The sequence below is a fragment of the Polyodon spathula genome, chromosome 13 (assembly GCF_017654505.1).
Source record: "Polyodon spathula isolate WHYD16114869_AA chromosome 13, ASM1765450v1, whole genome shotgun sequence".
Taxonomy (NCBI): Eukaryota; Metazoa; Chordata; class Actinopteri; order Acipenseriformes; family Polyodontidae; genus Polyodon; species Polyodon spathula.
In genome coordinates this window covers 5525616-5543388 of record NC_054546.1, presented here as the reverse complement: position 1 = coordinate 5543388, position 17773 = coordinate 5525616, and the positions used below count along the sequence as shown (strand labels likewise).

Below are 17773 nucleotides of genomic sequence, written 5' to 3'. Positions count from 1 at the left end.
AGTGTATACCTGAAACAAACGTTGACAGGCTCGAGTACGCTGAATGGAGTTTATGGGTTACCATAGAAACACCTCAAAAGTCACTTCCTGGTTCAGTCATGCTTCCGTGAGGGTGCTGTGTCGTGGAATGTGAACATTGACGTACAGGTTTACTTCCCATACAGTTTAAGATTTATATGCTAGCAGTGTTTCTAGGGCTAGTAAGCTAGATTGTTTTGCTACATGTGGTGTGTTTTGCTTCCTGAGCAATAACTGTGTCAATGTACAGTTGCTGTCTTCAGTCGTAAGTGACAACGGGTGTCAAAATACTTAAAGCAGGGGACTTTTTAAAAGCCAATTTCACCAGCAGTCTGTGTAAGTCTGTTAAGAATAGTAGGTTTTAACATTTACAATCTGTAAACAGTGGCGATATTTAGATCCGACACTGTTTCGATCAATTTATTGGGCTCCTCGAGGTATCTAATATTAGCGCAAGGGAGGAATTTCCAGAGCGTTCTCGAACACAGGACGTGAAAGGTCAATGACGTTGATGTATTTCCGGGTTACATCTAAGGTTATTTTTTTACACAGCAGTAGGCAGTGGAGTGAGCAGATAACGTTTCAGACAGGCAGCATATAATAATAATTAAATAAACTAATACCCAGTGATGCAAACGCTAAACTGAGTTAAAGGCGGATTATTTTAAAACACGGTAGCTTTTGTTTCACGTCAAAGTTGGTCTTGCACTTGCAGCGTGCAAGAGAGGTTTATAATGTTATGATTCTCAAGACTGCCTGGCTATATTTTGTTATAGTACAATTTGAATTACCTTTCGGGATGCATTTAACTTGAAGGCAACATTGGTAGTTGGTGTACCTGCTTTAAACCGTCTGGGTAATCCACACGTTATTTGATGACAGAGAACGTATGCCACAGGAGAAAAAAAACCTGGACATTACTAACATTCGGACAGACGCAAAATGAACGCTGCGCCGAGTGATTCCGATTCCTCTGTGTCGATTGCAGGAGCTGGAGAAAACGGGAACGACACACCTTTGGAATGCCGAGAAGATACAAAACACGTGAGGCATAAACAAACAAACAAACAAACGAAAAAAAAAACCGTACTGTTAAATTACAACACGAACTGAAGTGCATGTCACCTAGGGTCCCAGGGGTGGAAATAAGCCTCCCATTTCATAGCAGTTTGATCTGTTCCTTGCTTTACAATGAGTTTAATAAGACACACCTGAGCTTCTTACATATACACTGGGACTAATGAAGCCCATATTAAAACCTGGTTCTGATTTCTCTGTTATCTTTTTGTTTCCAGACAGAAGTGATGTGCTTGGGGAGCGTTAATGAAGTGAAAAGCAGAGCCGTGGTAAAGTACTCCACCGCTCCACCTCCAACAACCTACGCGCTTCTTCAAGAGAAAACTGACTTGAAGCTGCCACCTGCCAACTGGCTTCGTGAAAGCACTGAGCTCGGACCAGTTGGCACGACTATTCTGGGCTCCAGCAGTAAAAGCAAACCCTTTTCAAGGTAAAATATTTTACTCAACCTCGTGTCGGTTCCATTCGTGTGCCAGACAGCAGGCATACTTTACTTTATACTACCAAAGAGTTGTGTGTACCAGAAGCATGTGTACCTTTTAAGTTTATCTACTTACCTGTAAGTAGAGAAAGCCTTTACTCGCACCTATATGGATTGAATTACGATAACACATTCAGCTAATCATAATACCGAGGTGAGCACGAGTTAGACCTTTAGCCAGCTATATTCGTTCTTAAACCTCAACTGAAGTCATTGGCTAGGGGTCGTTAAGTTTATCAGTAACTGCTGTCTTTGACTTGCAGATTCTGACTTGATGAGGGTAGGAATGATATAATTAGTGTGCAACTAAAGTTTTGCCTCACCTAGAAAACAGTATGAACTTAATTTAGATCTTTGACATCATGAAATCAAAGAAACAACAATTGTAGTACAGTATTTCATGTTAGATTCAATTTTTTCAATTTTTATCAGTTTTTCGTTATGTATTTGGAAATCTACAAACGGTATGCAATTCTATATGTTAACGTAACATTCAGCAGGTTTCATTTGACTATGTTGCAAAAATTGTTAATTCTTTAGAGTGATGCAAAACTTTTGGTCATAGGTGTACTTCCTGTTGGACCATATATAACATCTATTTTCTCCTCCTAACAGCTTCGGAATGGCATATGACTTTATTGACTCAATTGGAAAGGATGTGGATGTCGTTTCTGATTCTGAGGTATGTATGTACAGTATCCAGCCGTTCCATGTTTTTCTCTATATTTAGGGTTTGTTATGGTTAGAAAGTAAAGATGAGACATTAATACTTTCACCTTTTTTGCGTTTCTTCTTTAGAACATAAAAAAGCTTCTCAAGATCCCGTACAGCAAGTCTCATGTTAGCATGGCTGTTCACCGCGTGGGACGCACTCTGTTACTGGATGAGCTGGATATTCAGGAACTCTTCATGAGGTCTTCACAGGTAAAAAAAACAAAAAAAAAACAGACCTCATTATAGTAACATTAAGTGCTAAACTAGGCAACAGGGTATGTTGAGAAGTTTGAGCTGTGGGGAATATAATTAGAACCTAGTCCGAAGCTGCTCATAATTTCTTAATATAGCGTTATGTTTACCGTCGTTTCATGTACGCGTATATTTTAATATCTTTTTGTTTTTAATTATTATTAGACTGGTGACTGGAACTGGTTAAAAGAATTTTATCAAAGATTAGTAGATCAGAAATGGCAACGAAAAAAGAAGAGCAAGGAGCAGTGGTACCAAAGGGCTATTCTTTCCAAATTCTTGTACTACAGGTGAGTTCTCTGTGTCATTACATTGGTCTACATAGTCATCATGCCTCTGTGTTTAATTGCTATCATCTGCTATCTTTTTAGGTAAAAAAAAAGTGTTTAGTTGACTTGTGAAATGTTATTTAAATCTGAGATGAAATACAATGATTTCAATGAGCAACTTGGTACTGCCTTACTAATGCGTCCTCCTGAGATTATAGGGTTTTACAATTTCATAACCTAATTCTAATGCCTGAACAGAAGCATACAGCTTTCAGATAAAATGGATCAAAAAAACAGCCATGAAAGAACCTTGTTTTATACGTTCCTTACCCTTTTCTGTAACCTGGGAGACAATGTAATCTTAGCACCTTTTGATGTTTTCACAGTATTAATGGAAATGGGGCTGCAGAGCCTGTGCCAGCTGCTACTGGGGAGCCTGCACAGAGAGAGGATGAGGGTCCTGAAAGGGGTGAAATGGGCCCTTCATGGCCTGCACCTTTGGAAAGCTCAACGTCTGTCTCTGAGGACACATCTGCTCCCAAACAAGTAAATACTCTGCCGTTGCTGTTGTGTTTCTGTTAACTTGTTATGGCCTCCTAGATGAAGTGGCATTATTGTATGTGCCCTCATTATAGGAGCTGCAGATTCTGCATATTGTCCTTGGTAAAAGCTTGAATTTTGGGTATAAGCCTGATCTGTGAGCCAGAATATTAAAAAAGTTTAAGAAATTATCATTATATGCAACACTAGCTAAACAGCCAAGTAGGATGATGGATTTTGCCTCTGTGGGTGCTGTCTTTCCACACAGGTGTCTTAGAAAAGGTGCCTGTATGAATGTAAGTTGCATGGGGTTTATAAAACTGAAACATTCAAAATGACTTTCAAAATAGACATTTCTTCTTTTTTGTATCAGAGCTCTGCAACTATACGGCAACAAAAATGCATAATGTTTTCTAACCCTAGGATTACGATGCATAATTTGAATTATGATGCAGCTGTACTTCTAGCCAATTTGGAAAAGTATCAAAAAACAACTGTCTACCTTTCTATTTTTTTTGTTTGTCTATATATATATATATATATATATATATATATATATATATATATATATATATATATATATATATATATATATATATATAATATATATACGTCGCGATAAACAGTTGCAGTTAAAGTTTTATGTTTTTTGTTGTACTATGATATAAAATGTAATTCTAGGGTAACTAGCAAAGATGCCAGTCCTGGCTTTTTGCTGTACTGAATTATTTCTATTCTATGTTGTTTTCAGTGTGAAAAAACACCAGTTCTGAAAACTTTAAGCCAATTATTTAAAGGTCTCTTAATGCTACCTTGTTGCATATAGCTTTTCTTCCAATCTATGTACAGAATTTTCCTGACAGTAGTACACAATCAAAATTAATTCATTTGTCATATACCAAAGTTTAAACAAACAAAACAAACAAAAAAAAAAAACTGGGTTATTTTAAAGTTGTGCATATTTTAAACTGCTGTGCTTCCACTTTTCACAGGAGAGCGTACCTCTCGAGAACACATTTGCACTGGGGCATGTATCCTCTACCCCCAAAGAGCAAAACCTTACTACTGTTTTCAATGAAGGGGAAAGCAGTCAGGTATGATGATACACAATCGCACGTAACTTCACCCCATGTTCCTTTACAAAGGAACCACAATGCTTTTTGTTCTTTTTTTTTATGTTGGAAATTAACAATGGATCCATGTAAAGTTATTTTTTTTGTTTGTTTCTTTTTATTAAAATTTCTCCCCTTTCATCCAGTTTAGCATCACCCAGGAATATGAATGTTGTACAGTATGTAGTGTGCAGAAGTAATCTTGAAAAAAAAAAAAAAAAAAAACACACTGAAGGTCAACGCCTTCCGAGGGGTAGCACTTAACAGTAGCTGAGTTATTAATACATTATTTGATTCCGAAGTTAGGTAAATAGGAAGTGTTTTATGCAGGTCATGACATTCAGTATATAAGATGCGGTTCATTATCTCTTGGTTTTATTGACCTGTGTGTTCACTTTTAGGTCACAGTATGCTTTCATGCTACTAAGGCACAAATGTAACATTTTTAAATGTATGTATTTATTTTAAATCCTAAAAGGGTCTGAAAAATGATTTTGTTCGTAACATCCTCTGGACATTTGAGGACATTCACATGTTGGTGGGAACGAACATGCCAATATTCGGAGGTGGTCGATATCCTGCTGTCAGTCTACGTCTCCGGTAAGTAAACTTCTGAGCCTGTAATTCTTTACTTGCTGTGCAGAGGGCACCCTTTGTGAAATCATTTTGTCAGTGTGTGACTAAAGCCAGCAGTTTTAATGCTGGTGTATATATGAATTTATTTGCTAGAATTGAGTTGTAAAGAAGCAGCAATAGTGCATTCTCTGTGTGTAAAATGCAGTAAGAATGGTCTTTCCTTTACAGGGATTACAATAAACCAATCAACGTGCTGACTGGGATAGATTACTGGCTTGACAATCTGATGTGCAATGTCCCCGAGCTGGTTATGTGTTTCCATGTGAATGGCATCGTCCAGGTAGGTGCAGATGTATTTCAGCTTTTAGAAGGAACAGCACTGAGTTTGGCTGCAGTCAACGAATGATGGTTGATTCCGGTAAAGGCTAAAATCTGTATTCTTTATGCAGAAATATGAAATGATAAAGACAGAAGACATCCCTGACCTGGACAACTCAACCTTCTCTACCAAAGTGGTGAAGGACATCGCACAGAACATCTTGTCCTTTTTGAAATCAAACTGCACTAAAGAGGGACATACCTACTGGCTTTTTAAAGGTAAGTGAGGTTTCATCTGGGATTTTAATTGAAGAGAAATATGACTCGCCCCACAAAAAAGGGTTGACAGCTGAGCTAATCCTACCTAGGCCTTTATTTATTTAAAAAATTTTTTTAGCCAGACAAAATACGGCTGATGCACTACTAAACCTGTGTAAAGGTTTCTCTATTTTGTGATATGATTGTATATGGTGTTTGAGTGGAGTAATATTTCACAAACCGTTGGCAGAACTTGCATCAAGTAGCTTGGGCGGACATGCGTTCAGTCTGGCCGGTAAATGTTTTTTCTTTTAATGAGTTTTGAATTGGAATTCTCTTTCAGCCAGTGGGAGTGATATAGTGAAGTTGTATGATCTCACCACCCTTTGTGAGGATACAACTGAGGAAAAATACCAGAACCCCTTCACTCTGCCAGTCGCTGTTCTTCTATACAAGTAAGCACTGTCAAACAAGTAAAGCCATTGGTTGTTTAATAGATATATTATTTCATGATGTAGATGCACAGAAAAGTATAGTATAGTATTGTGGATTTATGTTAATCAAAACCTTGTCAAAACATGTATGTGCCATTATTATTTTTGGTTAACCCTGGAAAGAGAGTCTGCTATTAATATATAAATATATACTTCTACATATAATAATAATCATTCATTAGTAAGTAATGTTTAAGTGTGTTTTCTTAAATAATCATATTTTATGTTTTTTTTTTTTTTTGAATTTTTTTAATCACAATCTTTAATATCCAAGCCATTTTTTTTCAGGGTAGCCAGTAATATGATGATGAAGAAGGGTCAGAACAAAAAGCACTATGGTACGATCAGGACACTGCTTTTGAACTGCGTTAAACTGTTGGACCAAGAGAGACACCCACAGGTAACAGCTGATGTAATGTAACATATGAAATTTTATTACAGTCAACTAAGATGCAAAGTCTTGTACCTTTCAGAAGAAAAGACATGTGAATAAGCCTGTGCATGGGGCTTTTTGTTGGCTGTTTACTGTACTACTGGCCTTTGCTATAGTTGACCTCACATGACTTCCTGAGTTGAGGAAATCAAAGACCAATTAGGATTCCACTGCACTAGGTTTAGTTGAAAACCAGTAGTGAGCATTATAAAGGAAATTTGATAAAACCAGGCCGAGAGAACTTGGAACCACTAAGAAATATTGGGAAACTCATAGGGAAAATATTAAATCAAAGGGAAATTATTAAAAAGGATTTTGAAGCACTTCAGTAGCATATTTTCAATGTGTCTTAAGCACCGTCTCATTTTGTAACACAAGTAATGGTAAGTTCTATTTATGTCAACTGTTTCAAAATATTTTAATAAGTCCACAAAAAATGTTTAGTATTTTTAATAGTTTCACAAACAGTCTTGACCGATTCAGACTTCGGGTGGGAGCCGTATTTGATTTCTCAAGACTGGGAATCTGTTCTCAAACTCACGCTGCCTCTCCTTTTCCTTTTCCTTTTCCTCAGATCGTTGCCTCAGCGAACTTCATGCTGTCGGAGCTCTTCCAGCTGGACGAGCCGCGGAAGGGCGAGGACGGGGAGTCTCTGCCCAGCGGGAACTCTGAGGACAGCTACAGCGAGGAGGAGGAGGAGGAGGAGGAGCTTCCAGAGGACAGTGACGAGAACGGCTCTTACAGCACCAGCGAGGACACCTCTGATGACAGCAAGGCCGTGGCTATCATCAAATCAGTGGGGGAGCTCTCCGTGCCCGAGAAATACAAGTCAACTCACCAGATACGGGTCAGCCAAATACTGAAGGACAGCCTGTCTATAGAGACCACTCTGATAAACACTGGTGAACTTATGTTTCCCAATATAAAGTCACTTGTACCCTATATATACAGTAATACATTAATGCAACAATTTGAGATGGTCCCTTAAGTGGCCGTTACAAGTTGGGTCGATTCTTCTAAAAATATATGTATTATATAAAAGCACTTGAATATAGTATAGGACCTGTGTAAGATAGAAGATGTTTTTTTTTTCTATTCGTGGACAGCCGCTGTGACCACTTGTGGGATGGCTATCCACTTGTATTGTGCAGCACCCCAGAGGATACAATGTATAAAATCATCAGCTATTTACTGCTAGTTTTCACGATTCAGGTGAAGACAAACTCCATCTAAAGAAAAGCAAATACATAAAATGTATCTTTGAGAAGATTCCCCACGATGTTTTTGAAATGAAAGATTATTGGTGATAATTAATAAAATCAATAATCTCAGGTTATACCTTTTGAACTGCTTAAATTGAGACCGGGGGGGTGAAAATAACATTTCTTTTTTTCTTTTTATAAAGCCTAATTACACCTGTCCTGTTTCACATGATTTGGAGGAACGGTGTCGGCTTGTTCTCGGATACGTTCTAAAGGTTTGTAACTTGTACTCTAAAATGGATGGTCAACCCCAATACAATTTCATTCTATACAGCAGGTAACCAGTATGCATGACAATTGTAACTGATATACTAATAAAATTGCAGGTGATTTTAATGTTGCCTTTTGTTTGGTCTTGAGTGATGGTAGTACAGTATAGCAATGGGTAGGACTAATTCCCCTGTTTTCAGGAGCCAAGCAAGCATCAGCAAAAATGTCCCAGATAAAGTAATAGGAGAATGTGTATCTTAAGCTGCTTCTGATTATCTTGAAAGGGGCTGAAAGCAGTGGATGGCAGTATTAAGAAGGAAAGTGAGCTCCCAGCTGCAGATCCCAACACCCCTATCCCACTGAAATATGAAGACATCACCCACAGTGCAGTGGAAAAAGAAATCGCATTGTTTTTGGACAAAGGTAACATTGCTGTGCATTTCAATCTACCATTTACCAAGACAAAAGCAAACCCTTAATCATTATTGTTGCCATATTGTAACCACCTATTCGTATTTGGTGGTCTTACCCAATGTGTATTAGACATTAAGGTATTAAGGTATTCAGATGTTGCCGCACTTTTTGGTATAGTCAGATTGATGCACTGACCACTTCAACTTGCTAACTGCGCTTTGTATGTCTTTCCTTCCTAGACGAACCCTGTCAGGAAGACTTTGAGCATCCAACTCGCTCAGGAATAATTCCTGGCTCTTGGCAATATAAAATGAAGCTGCAGCTTTTTCTCAAGGCATCCAAAGCTTACTATGTGCTGTCAGATGCTGCGACCAATCTTATGAAATATGGCAGAGCTTTGAGATATATCAAAATAGCTTTACAGTGCCATGGTGGGTATTACTCTTTTGCAACCCTAAACCTGATGGGGGAATATGGAAAGGTAGACTACCTAGCATGAGAAATAACCAGTTACCCAGCATGGTTGAGCAATCAGCTTCCAAATGATCATTAACCTGTTGTCAGGGTTGACTAGTCGTCCATCTTCCCATTGAACCTGGTACAAAAAAATAAAACTAAAGTTTTAAAGGGTTTCCACTTGTGAGAAAGTCAAGGACTACTGTTCAGCGGTTCTTATGAAACTGGATTGACAGACCGCACATCATTCTAATTGTATCTGAAGTGAAACCCTTATGTTTCCCTGAGGAGTGCCACCAGAGAACCATCGTCCTAGACTAAAGGACAACGTTTCCTATTCAGATCAGGACCTTTTTGGGCTGTCAGTTTAAACCCAGGCTGCTGGAAGTGAAGGGTCAGTGTAATAACCCGCTTTGTCCCCCAGTTCTTCATTGTATTCTTTGTAATGTATTTTGCAGATGCATATTGTTCTGTGAGCACAAGTCTGCACACCGAGGTTCTGCAGTTTCACAGCCAGTGTCTGTCTCTGTGTGGGGATATCCAGTTGATGCTGGCCCAAAACACCAGTAATAGAGCGGCTTATCTGGAAGAATACAACTACCAGACTAAAGATGACCAGGAAATCCTGCACAGTCTTCACAGGGAATCCAGCTGCCAAGGTCAGTGGTTGCAGTTACTTCATTTAGTCTGTTCACACTGAAAGTATTAAAACAACCTGGGTGCATTCTGTCGACAGCTATTGTCATTAAACGCTGTGTTTCTAATTAATAGCATGTTTAAAAAATAAAAAAAAGTAAAGGTACGTTAGTATTCATACACGCACACAAATATTTTTATGGTGACGGTTGAACAGATAATTTAATACAGCTTTGGCTTTACAGCTTTTAATATGATAACAGAACTAGCAACAGACCCTGAGCACCAGCTCTCAGTCAGCTGTAAGTGCTATGAGGCTGTCCGGGACCTTGTGGTTTCTGGGGACTTCAAGGAGCAGAGTCCAGAGCAGCTGAACCAGGTACTGAAGAGACTGGGCAACATCCGGAACGAGGTGGGCGTCTTCTATATGAATCGGGCAGCCACAGTCCAAACCGAGCGGGCAGGTGAGCGGCCTACTGAAAGGAAGTCGCAGAAAAGTGTGTCGGAAGATCCTTGTAATGTTGTTATAGCCTTTAACTTCATCTTCACGCAGAACGCATATGACTGTAAATTGGAATAAAAACTTTTTTTAGAAATTTTAAAAAAAATTAAAACAAATAAAAATAAATTTGTGTCATCACAAACCATTATTTTTTTTTATCTTTTTTTTTTTTTAACATGGCGTGAAGCACAAGCAGCTAAGCAAATGACACTTTTTATTAAGGGAATTTGCTAAGGAATTTTGTAACTTCTACTATTGTATTAGTTTTCAAACAGTCCAGAGTTCACATTTGGCACTGGTAAGATGAGTAATGTGTTTTTAACCCAACTGGTAAGTCGCTTGACTAACTGCAGCAAGTCACTTGACCCCTTAAGTGTTTCCATCCAAAGTTTTTTTCCCACTCCCATAAAAACCCTTCTCCCTTTCTTTATGTCTGTTCTGTGCAGTGAACAAAGCTGTATCCACTGCAGAACACGAACTCTGGAAGAAAAGTTTCTCTTGCTTTGAGAAAGGCATTAAGGATTTTGAGGCTATCGGAGATGCCACCAACACTGCTCTGCTCCTGTGCAACACAGGAAGACTGATGAGGATTTGTGCACAAGCTCACTGTGCAATAGGGAGTGACCTCAAGAGAGGAGAGTTTTCACCTGAAGAGGCTTTGTATTACAATAAGGTATGATAATTAAATGAGTTGGAATTGAAGTGTCTGGAAAATAATTTTATAGAGAATAATTTTGACCCTTTTTGTGCTTTAATTTTTGCTTCTTATGGATAAGATATTATTTATAGTCAGAAATTGTCTTCAGCAATCTAGAAATCTATATTAATCGTACAGGTCGTAGCTACAATGCCTTCCTGAAAACTATTTTGAAACTGTGTTTTGATATCAGACAAATATTCTAAATAAGCACATAATGATGCCTATACATGCAAAACTTTTTTTTTTTTTTACTAGATTTGTCACATGAAATATTCTCGATGAAAATTGTCAAATGCATATTCTTGTCTGTTCTTTTAGGCCATAGATTATTATTTGAAGGCAATGAGATCACTTGTGAAGAGAGAGATGCATCCAGCTGTCTGGGATTCTGTGAACTGGGAGCTGTCTACAACTTATTTCACTTTGGCTACAGTGCAGCAGGATTATGCTCCATTATCCAGAAAATCACAGGAACAGGTACTGAAGATCATGGGTATATAGTGCTGTACAACAAGTTGAATATTATGGACTTGACTCAAATGCAAACGCAGTGAAACTCAAAACACTTTGAGTGCGTGCATACCTTTTGAAAATCAAGCATGAAATGGTTGATAGTAATTGAAAGTGTAAGCTGGAAATGCTGGTACATTCTTAGGTGCAATAACGAAAAAATGGAAGTTGGTTTTAACTCTAGAGCTGTTGAACTGCAATTTTATAATCTGTAATAAAGAAACACCCTTAAAAAATAAAATAATGGAACTTGAGTTTATCCAATAAACATAGCATTTTATTAAATCTTCTGACTGCTTTTGGACAAGACAAGAACAAAGAACCATCTTTAGGACAATATAAAATAAATCGAGGCTATGATTAACACATTTCAATTTCTAGTGAACAGTGTAAAACATTGCTGTGGCGAACAACTAACAAGTTGAAAGGATTTATTAACACTTCTTCACAAATCTTTATTACTTTCATGTGGAGTAGGTCCAGGTTCTTGATCAGAGCAGGACTTCAAATTAAGATTTGAAATGTCTGTGTTACAATCGCAGCATGCACGCTTATGTCATCGGTGTCTGTTTCAGGTAGAGCGTCCTGGTCGCCAAGGTGAGATGGCTGAGAATTCTTCCTCCTACCCCCTCTGGTGTCAGAGTTTCAGTTTCGGTTGTGTTTTTGTTAGCACTCCCCTCCTCAACTACAGAAACCCCAGCTTTTTGAAGCAATGTTGCATTGTTTGCTGACTGACAAGAGTTCCAAACATGCTTAAGCAAGCGCACAGCATCTAACAGAGACATTTTATTTACACTGAGTTCTCGTGCTGATATGCATTGCTTTTCTCTTTCCAGCCTTGCTTGCTGTTTCAGTCAGTGCTGTTTTTTCAGATTGTAAACCCGATCCTGCGTGCAGGGATTAAATAGCCAAGGTACAGTACAGGGTTATCGCTCAGTAATGAGGTGCAAACAGCTGATTGATCGATCTGTCAAGCTTACTACAGTAAAGTGCTGCCTTTTGTATTGAAATCTATGCGAAAGGGAAGGTAACGAGGGGAAAACAGCTAATTGGTGGATTAGTAAGAGCGATTAGTACCGTATAAACTGCGTTTGTTATTTAAATCTGTGAGTTGCACATAACAAGATCCAAACAGCGGAGTTTGCCTAAAATATATGGCGTGCTTCACACGGTATAAACGATGCCTTTGCTATTGAAACCAATGGGAATAGCAAATGGCAAGTGATATTTGTCCACTGTAAAGAGCTGCCGAAAATAACCCTCTATGGTGTAAGTGGTGGATACTGTATATTTATTGTGTTTTTTGTTTATCTCCAGATTGAAAGGGAAGTGACTGAGGCCATGATGAAATCTCTAAAATACTGCGATCTCCACACGGAATCCGCACGACAGCCCCTGTACCAGTATCGGGCAGCTACCATCCATCACAGACTGGCCTCCATGTACCACAGCTGCTTTCGGAATCAGGTAGCTCGCCAATCAATATAGCTGGAATTTTGATCAAATTTTATCTTTTATTGGGATATACTGTATTTGCAAGTAGCCTGATGAGATATGCATGATTTGATTGCAAAGCCTGCCTGTTTCCAAGCTAACTGAAGTAAGGATGTTCACTTGCTGTGCTGCAAGGATCTCCAAGGGCACGTGTTGTCTGCTATGAATAGGGAATAGAATACAAGAGCTCAGTAATGTTATCCCCTTGTTTTGGGGTTTTGCTTTCTTTCATTGTCAGGACGGCCTCTTAGCTTAAAAATTTGATCCAAGTGGATGGTTCCATAATAGCAGCACCTGGCCCATGCTAAATTGGGGTGTTGCCAAAACAAAATGTGTCATGGTTTGGTCCTAATCCAAATTTTAAACGTGTATGAATCCTTAGAAACTACCTAGTAAAGACATGCCCTTATAAACCTGTTTACACTATTAATCGTCCTTATATGCATGTGATTGATTGATATTCTCTTTTTTGGTTTTCTGCAGGTGGGGGACGAACACCAGCGGAAACAACATCGGGGGCTTGCAGAGCTTCACTACAACAAAGCTGTGAAGCTGTTCCAGATCCTGAGAGATGCCCCTTGTGAGCTGCTGAGGACACAGCTGGAGCGGGTAGCTTTCACAGAGTTTCAGATGGCAGGTAAGAAATGTGTGACCACCATTTGCCTCATGCAGCGTGACACATCTCCTTCGCATAGAGTTGATCAGGCTGTTGATTGTGGCCTGAGGAATGTTGTCTCACTCTTTTTCAATGGCTTTGCGAAGTTGCTGGATATTGGCGGGAACTGGAACACGCTGTCGTACACGTCTATCCAGAGCATCCCAAACATGCTCAGTGGGTGACATGTCTGGTGAGTGGAAGAACTGGGACATTTTCAGCTTCCAGGAATTGTGTACAGATCCTTGTGATATGGGGCCGTGCATTATCATGCTGAACCATGAGGTGATGGCGGCGGATGAATGGCACGACAATGGGCCTCAGGATCTTGTCGCAGTATCTCTGTGCATTCAAATTGCCATCGATAAAATGCAATTGTGTTCGTTGTCCGTAGCTTATGCCTACCCATACCATAACCCTACCGCCACCATGGGGCACTCTGTTCACAACGTTGACATCAGCAAACCGCTCGCCCACACGACGCCATACACGCCGCCTGCCATCTGCCCGGTACAGTTGAAACCAGGATTCATCTGTGAAGAGCACACTTCTCCAGCGTGCCCGAAGGTGAGCATTTGCCCACTGAAGGCGGTTACGACGCCGAACTGCAGTCAGGTCAAGACCCTGGTGAGGATGACGAGCACGCAGATGAGCTTCCCTGAGACGGTTTCTGAAAGTTTGTGCAGAAGTTCTTCGGTTGTGCAAACCCAAAGTTTCATCAGCTGTCCGGGTGGCTGGTCTCAGACGATCCCGCAGGTGAATAAGCCGGATGTGGAGGTCCTGGGCTGGCATGGTTACACGTGGTCTGCGGTTGTGAGGCCGGTTGGACATACTGCCAAATTCTGTAAAACGACATTGGAGGCGGCTTATAATAGAGAAATGAACATTCAATTCTCTGGCAACAGCTCAGGTGGACATTCCTGCAGTCAGCATGCCAATTGCATGCTCCCTCAAAACTTGAGACATCTGTGGCATTGTGTTGTGTGACAAAACTGCACATTTTAGAGTTGTCTTTTATTGTCCCCAGCACAAGGTGCACCTGTGTAATGATAATGCTGTTTAATCAGCTTCTTGATATGCCACACCTGTCAGGTGGATGGATTATCTTGGAAAAGGAGAAATGCTGACCAACAGGGATGTAAACAAATTTGTGCACAAAATTTGAGAGAAGTAAGCTTTTTGTGCATATGGACAATTTCTGGGATCTTTTATTTCAGCTCTTATGTGTTTATGTTTTTGTTCAGTGTAAATCAAGAAAAAAAGTGACTATATGAGGTGTTAAATGGCAGGATCTGCCCTGTGATTATGCTTAATTGTAAACTGTCAGTTACTTTCCTCAGTTCTAGCTGAAGAGTATGAATGTAGGCTAGTCTTTTGGGTATGCCCATGGATCATATGGTTTGCTTTCTGTACTTTGGATCTCTGTTTCATCAACAGTCGGTTAATAAGGGTTAGTAAAGGTGGTGTTGAAAGGTCAGATAGGGGTCTGCCGCCTTGGTTGGGTGCAGGTGTGAAACTGGACATGCCTTCTTGGTATTCATCATGCAGAGATGACAGACCTTGCCAGCATTATTAGCACTCAGACCTGGCATGTAGTGCTGTAGAACCTCATTGCTTCCAAACAGAAGGAGAGACCCTTATTGTAATGCATAGTCTGACAGGAGAATGTTTAGGTTGTACCTAATCCAAAATGATTTACATAAAGATTTAAGTTGGAACTTGTTTTTCTTTATTGCTGGATATTTATATAGGATAGATTTCCTGAGAAAACAGGCAGGGGGATTTTTGAAAAATTGTTGATCAGATCTTCCACAATATTACAGTGCAGCATTGAAACCTGAGGGAATCAGGAGTCAAGGGTGATGTTGCTAAATCGTACTTTTGATCTGAGTCTTAGTTATCGTTTTACTTGTCAACTTCAGAATCACTTTTAGTATTTAACAGTGGCATATATATATATTTTTTTTTCTTCTTCCATTTGCAGGCCAGAGCAGCAACTCGGCAAAACTGAAGACCCTCTCTGGAGCTCTGGAGATTATGACAGAGACGAAACACTCATTCCAGCTGATCCACAAGGAGCTTCTAGAGGAACAGATACAGGTAACTGAGGAACAACAAATATCAATCCATTCATTGCTCCAAGTGGGTATGCAAGTTGAGCGATACCAATTCATTTTACCAAAAAACATTTACATTTGTGCTTTCTAATCTCTTATGCATATAACACCACCTTTATCTAAGTTTAGGACCTGCATTTAAACGGTGCAGACAGTTTCTATACGTTCACTGTTCACCAACACGCCATCCCACTAAAGTAATATCTCTGAACTAGGATCACTCGGGTATCCATGTTCTTTTCAATCATTGGTGGCTTTCAGAGGAGATTTTCCACAAAAAAAAAAACTAAAACATACCTGTACTGACATTTGATTGAGTGCATAAACTCAAGCTTAGTTTTGCTAAATCATGCAAGTCTTGGATACTTTAGTGACACATGATGTACATACTTGTCAAGTACCCTGCATTTCTGTTCTCTACAGATTAGTGAAATATAAGTCTGGCTTGCACATATATCCAACCTTTAATTCCCTGCTTATGTTATCCTGCTGCAAATTTGTAATGTAAGAATAGGGTGTTTTTTTACAAGAATTTCTCGTTTTGTTTAGCGGTCAGATTGCACTGAAGACTGCAGTGATCCTAATAAGACTGAAGGTGGCTCCTCCGCTGGATTGAACATGGAAGAAGTGTTAAAGCTGATCAATGTGTTTGAACCCAGTTTGTCCTTCCTGCTGCACCATCTAGTGAAACTAATGACTGCAACCAAAAAGAAAAGGTGAGGGTAGAGTCAAGGGTAATAGCTGCACAATTCATTACATTGTAATGGCGCAGTAATTGCCAATGGTTCTTGCTTTTAAACCGTAACTACTGTAGAAAATATGTAAATTAGTTTGTTCAGTAAAGAACAATTCCACTGCCACAGTTTTACCCTTTGTTCAGGTCAAAGGGTGCCATTCCCTTGCACTAGGCCACAGTTTTAATAGTTTATCATCCATTCAAGGTTCCAAACATATGCTAAGTAAGGTGGGGATGGTTTCATCTTAGGGGGTATTCGACACATCAGTAGAATCACCACTGTTCTACTGCCAGCTGTCTTCTATCAGTGTATCCATCGTGCTTGATCTCTAGATGCCTGTTACATAACGATTTAGAATAAAACAGAGTGAAAAGGAATTGCAGTTTTATTCAAAATTCAGTCTGAAAGCCCAAAACTGCACATTCCAAATACATTGTGAGTGGTAGAACCTCTGTTATCGATTACAAATAGTATGCCACTAATACCTTAGTCCTGCACCAAGTCCCTTTCAAATAAATTAGTCAGGAGAAATTGGTTGGTGCTCTTCTGAGCAGGAATATTTATTTGATACAAAGTTATTTTTAAAACCGTTCTTAAATAGACTTGGATCTAAAGTATGTTGTTAGCGAAAGTTAATAGAACTTGTATATTGTTGTTTCTGTTTACGAATTGTGCTGTTGTACTGTGTTTATTCACTGTATCCAGTTGCTGGCATGCAATTTATCTGCTCTGTTTCTTTTAATGGTAATATTTGTTTTTCCAGTGGCCCAGCGGAGGAGGGAGCATTTAAGATCTACAAGCAGGTGTACTCCGTTTTGCTCCGGGCGGACAAGACAACACCTCTTATAACGAGAGTGGAGCTCATACTGGACTTGTTGGATCAACTCGCCTCAAGAACTGGGGACAGAGAGAGTAGAGGACAGTGAAAACAGTATTTTATGCCTTAGTTTGGTTTGGCTTGCCTAAAATGAAGCCTACAGACCTATGCATCAGTGCCTTGTTCAAAACATTAGATCACATAGCTATTGCATCTTGGTGCTCCTCCTTTTTTTTTTTTTCCCAGGAGGTTAATTGCATTGAGAGTTCAGGAATATGCATGATGAATGCTGGTTTATTCACATATGTTAAGATATGCAATAGCAAATGTCTGTAAAAGGAAATATCGCACACAAATAATTTTTCAATGTGAAATTTGTAACTTTTTTTCTGATGGGAGGACTTTGTGCAATACTAACTATTCAGTGTAAAAGAGGATTGAATGGAAATAAGCGCTGGGTTGGAAATTAGTGGCAGTGTGAGTTTTTGGTTTTTTTGTTTGTTTAACACTAAATAAAACAGAATGGGCCACTGGTATTTTAAGATAGAAAATATATTTCTGCACAGCTTGTAGGTGAAATTGGTACGTATATATTTAAAGTGCTAGTTTAAATTAGTGCATACAGGTCACCTGGCAGAGCCTGAACCTTACACACCTGGCAACATTTCTTTTTTTTAATTTTTTAAATTTTTTTTTATAAAGTTAAACATGTAATGAAAAA

The 17773-nt window shown here is 39.2% G+C and overlaps 1 protein-coding gene across 1 annotated transcript; it reads left to right on the top strand.

The window, feature by feature from the left end:
- Nucleotides 1–117: 117 nt before the first annotated feature.
- On the top strand, nt 118–17704 carry LOC121326100 (erythroid differentiation-related factor 1-like). Its single transcript, XM_041269271.1, has 25 exons — nt 118–1062; nt 1314–1525; nt 2192–2258; nt 2375–2500; nt 2708–2832; nt 3198–3357; nt 4344–4445; nt 4942–5063; nt 5268–5379; nt 5489–5636; nt 5959–6070; nt 6398–6509; nt 7117–7389; nt 7948–8019; nt 8299–8437; nt 8668–8859; nt 9343–9543; nt 9766–9984; nt 10469–10695; nt 11041–11199; nt 12550–12699; nt 13210–13363; nt 15366–15481; nt 16048–16214; nt 16999–17704. The coding sequence occupies exons 1-25, from the start codon at nt 961–963 to the stop codon at nt 17159–17161; spliced, it is 3732 nt and encodes a 1243-aa protein (XP_041125205.1). The 5' UTR covers nt 118–960; the 3' UTR covers nt 17162–17704.
- The last annotated feature ends 69 nt before the right edge of the window (nt 17705–17773 follow it).

What these genes read in the sequence shown, in the direction of transcription:
- LOC121326100 (XM_041269271.1), top strand. Translation starts at nt 961, where the DNA reads ATGAACGCTGCGCCGAGTGATTCCGATTCCTCTGTGTCGATTGCAGGA. An exon ending in GCCGAGAAGATACAAAACAC is followed by an intron (nt 1,063 to 1,313) that starts GTGAGGCATAAA and finishes TTTTGTTTCCAG; the next exon opens with ACAGAAGTGATGTGCTTGGG. An exon ending in TTCTCGGATACGTTCTAAAG is followed by an intron (nt 8,020 to 8,298) that starts GTTTGTAACTTG and finishes TTATCTTGAAAG; the next exon opens with GGGCTGAAAGCAGTGGATGG.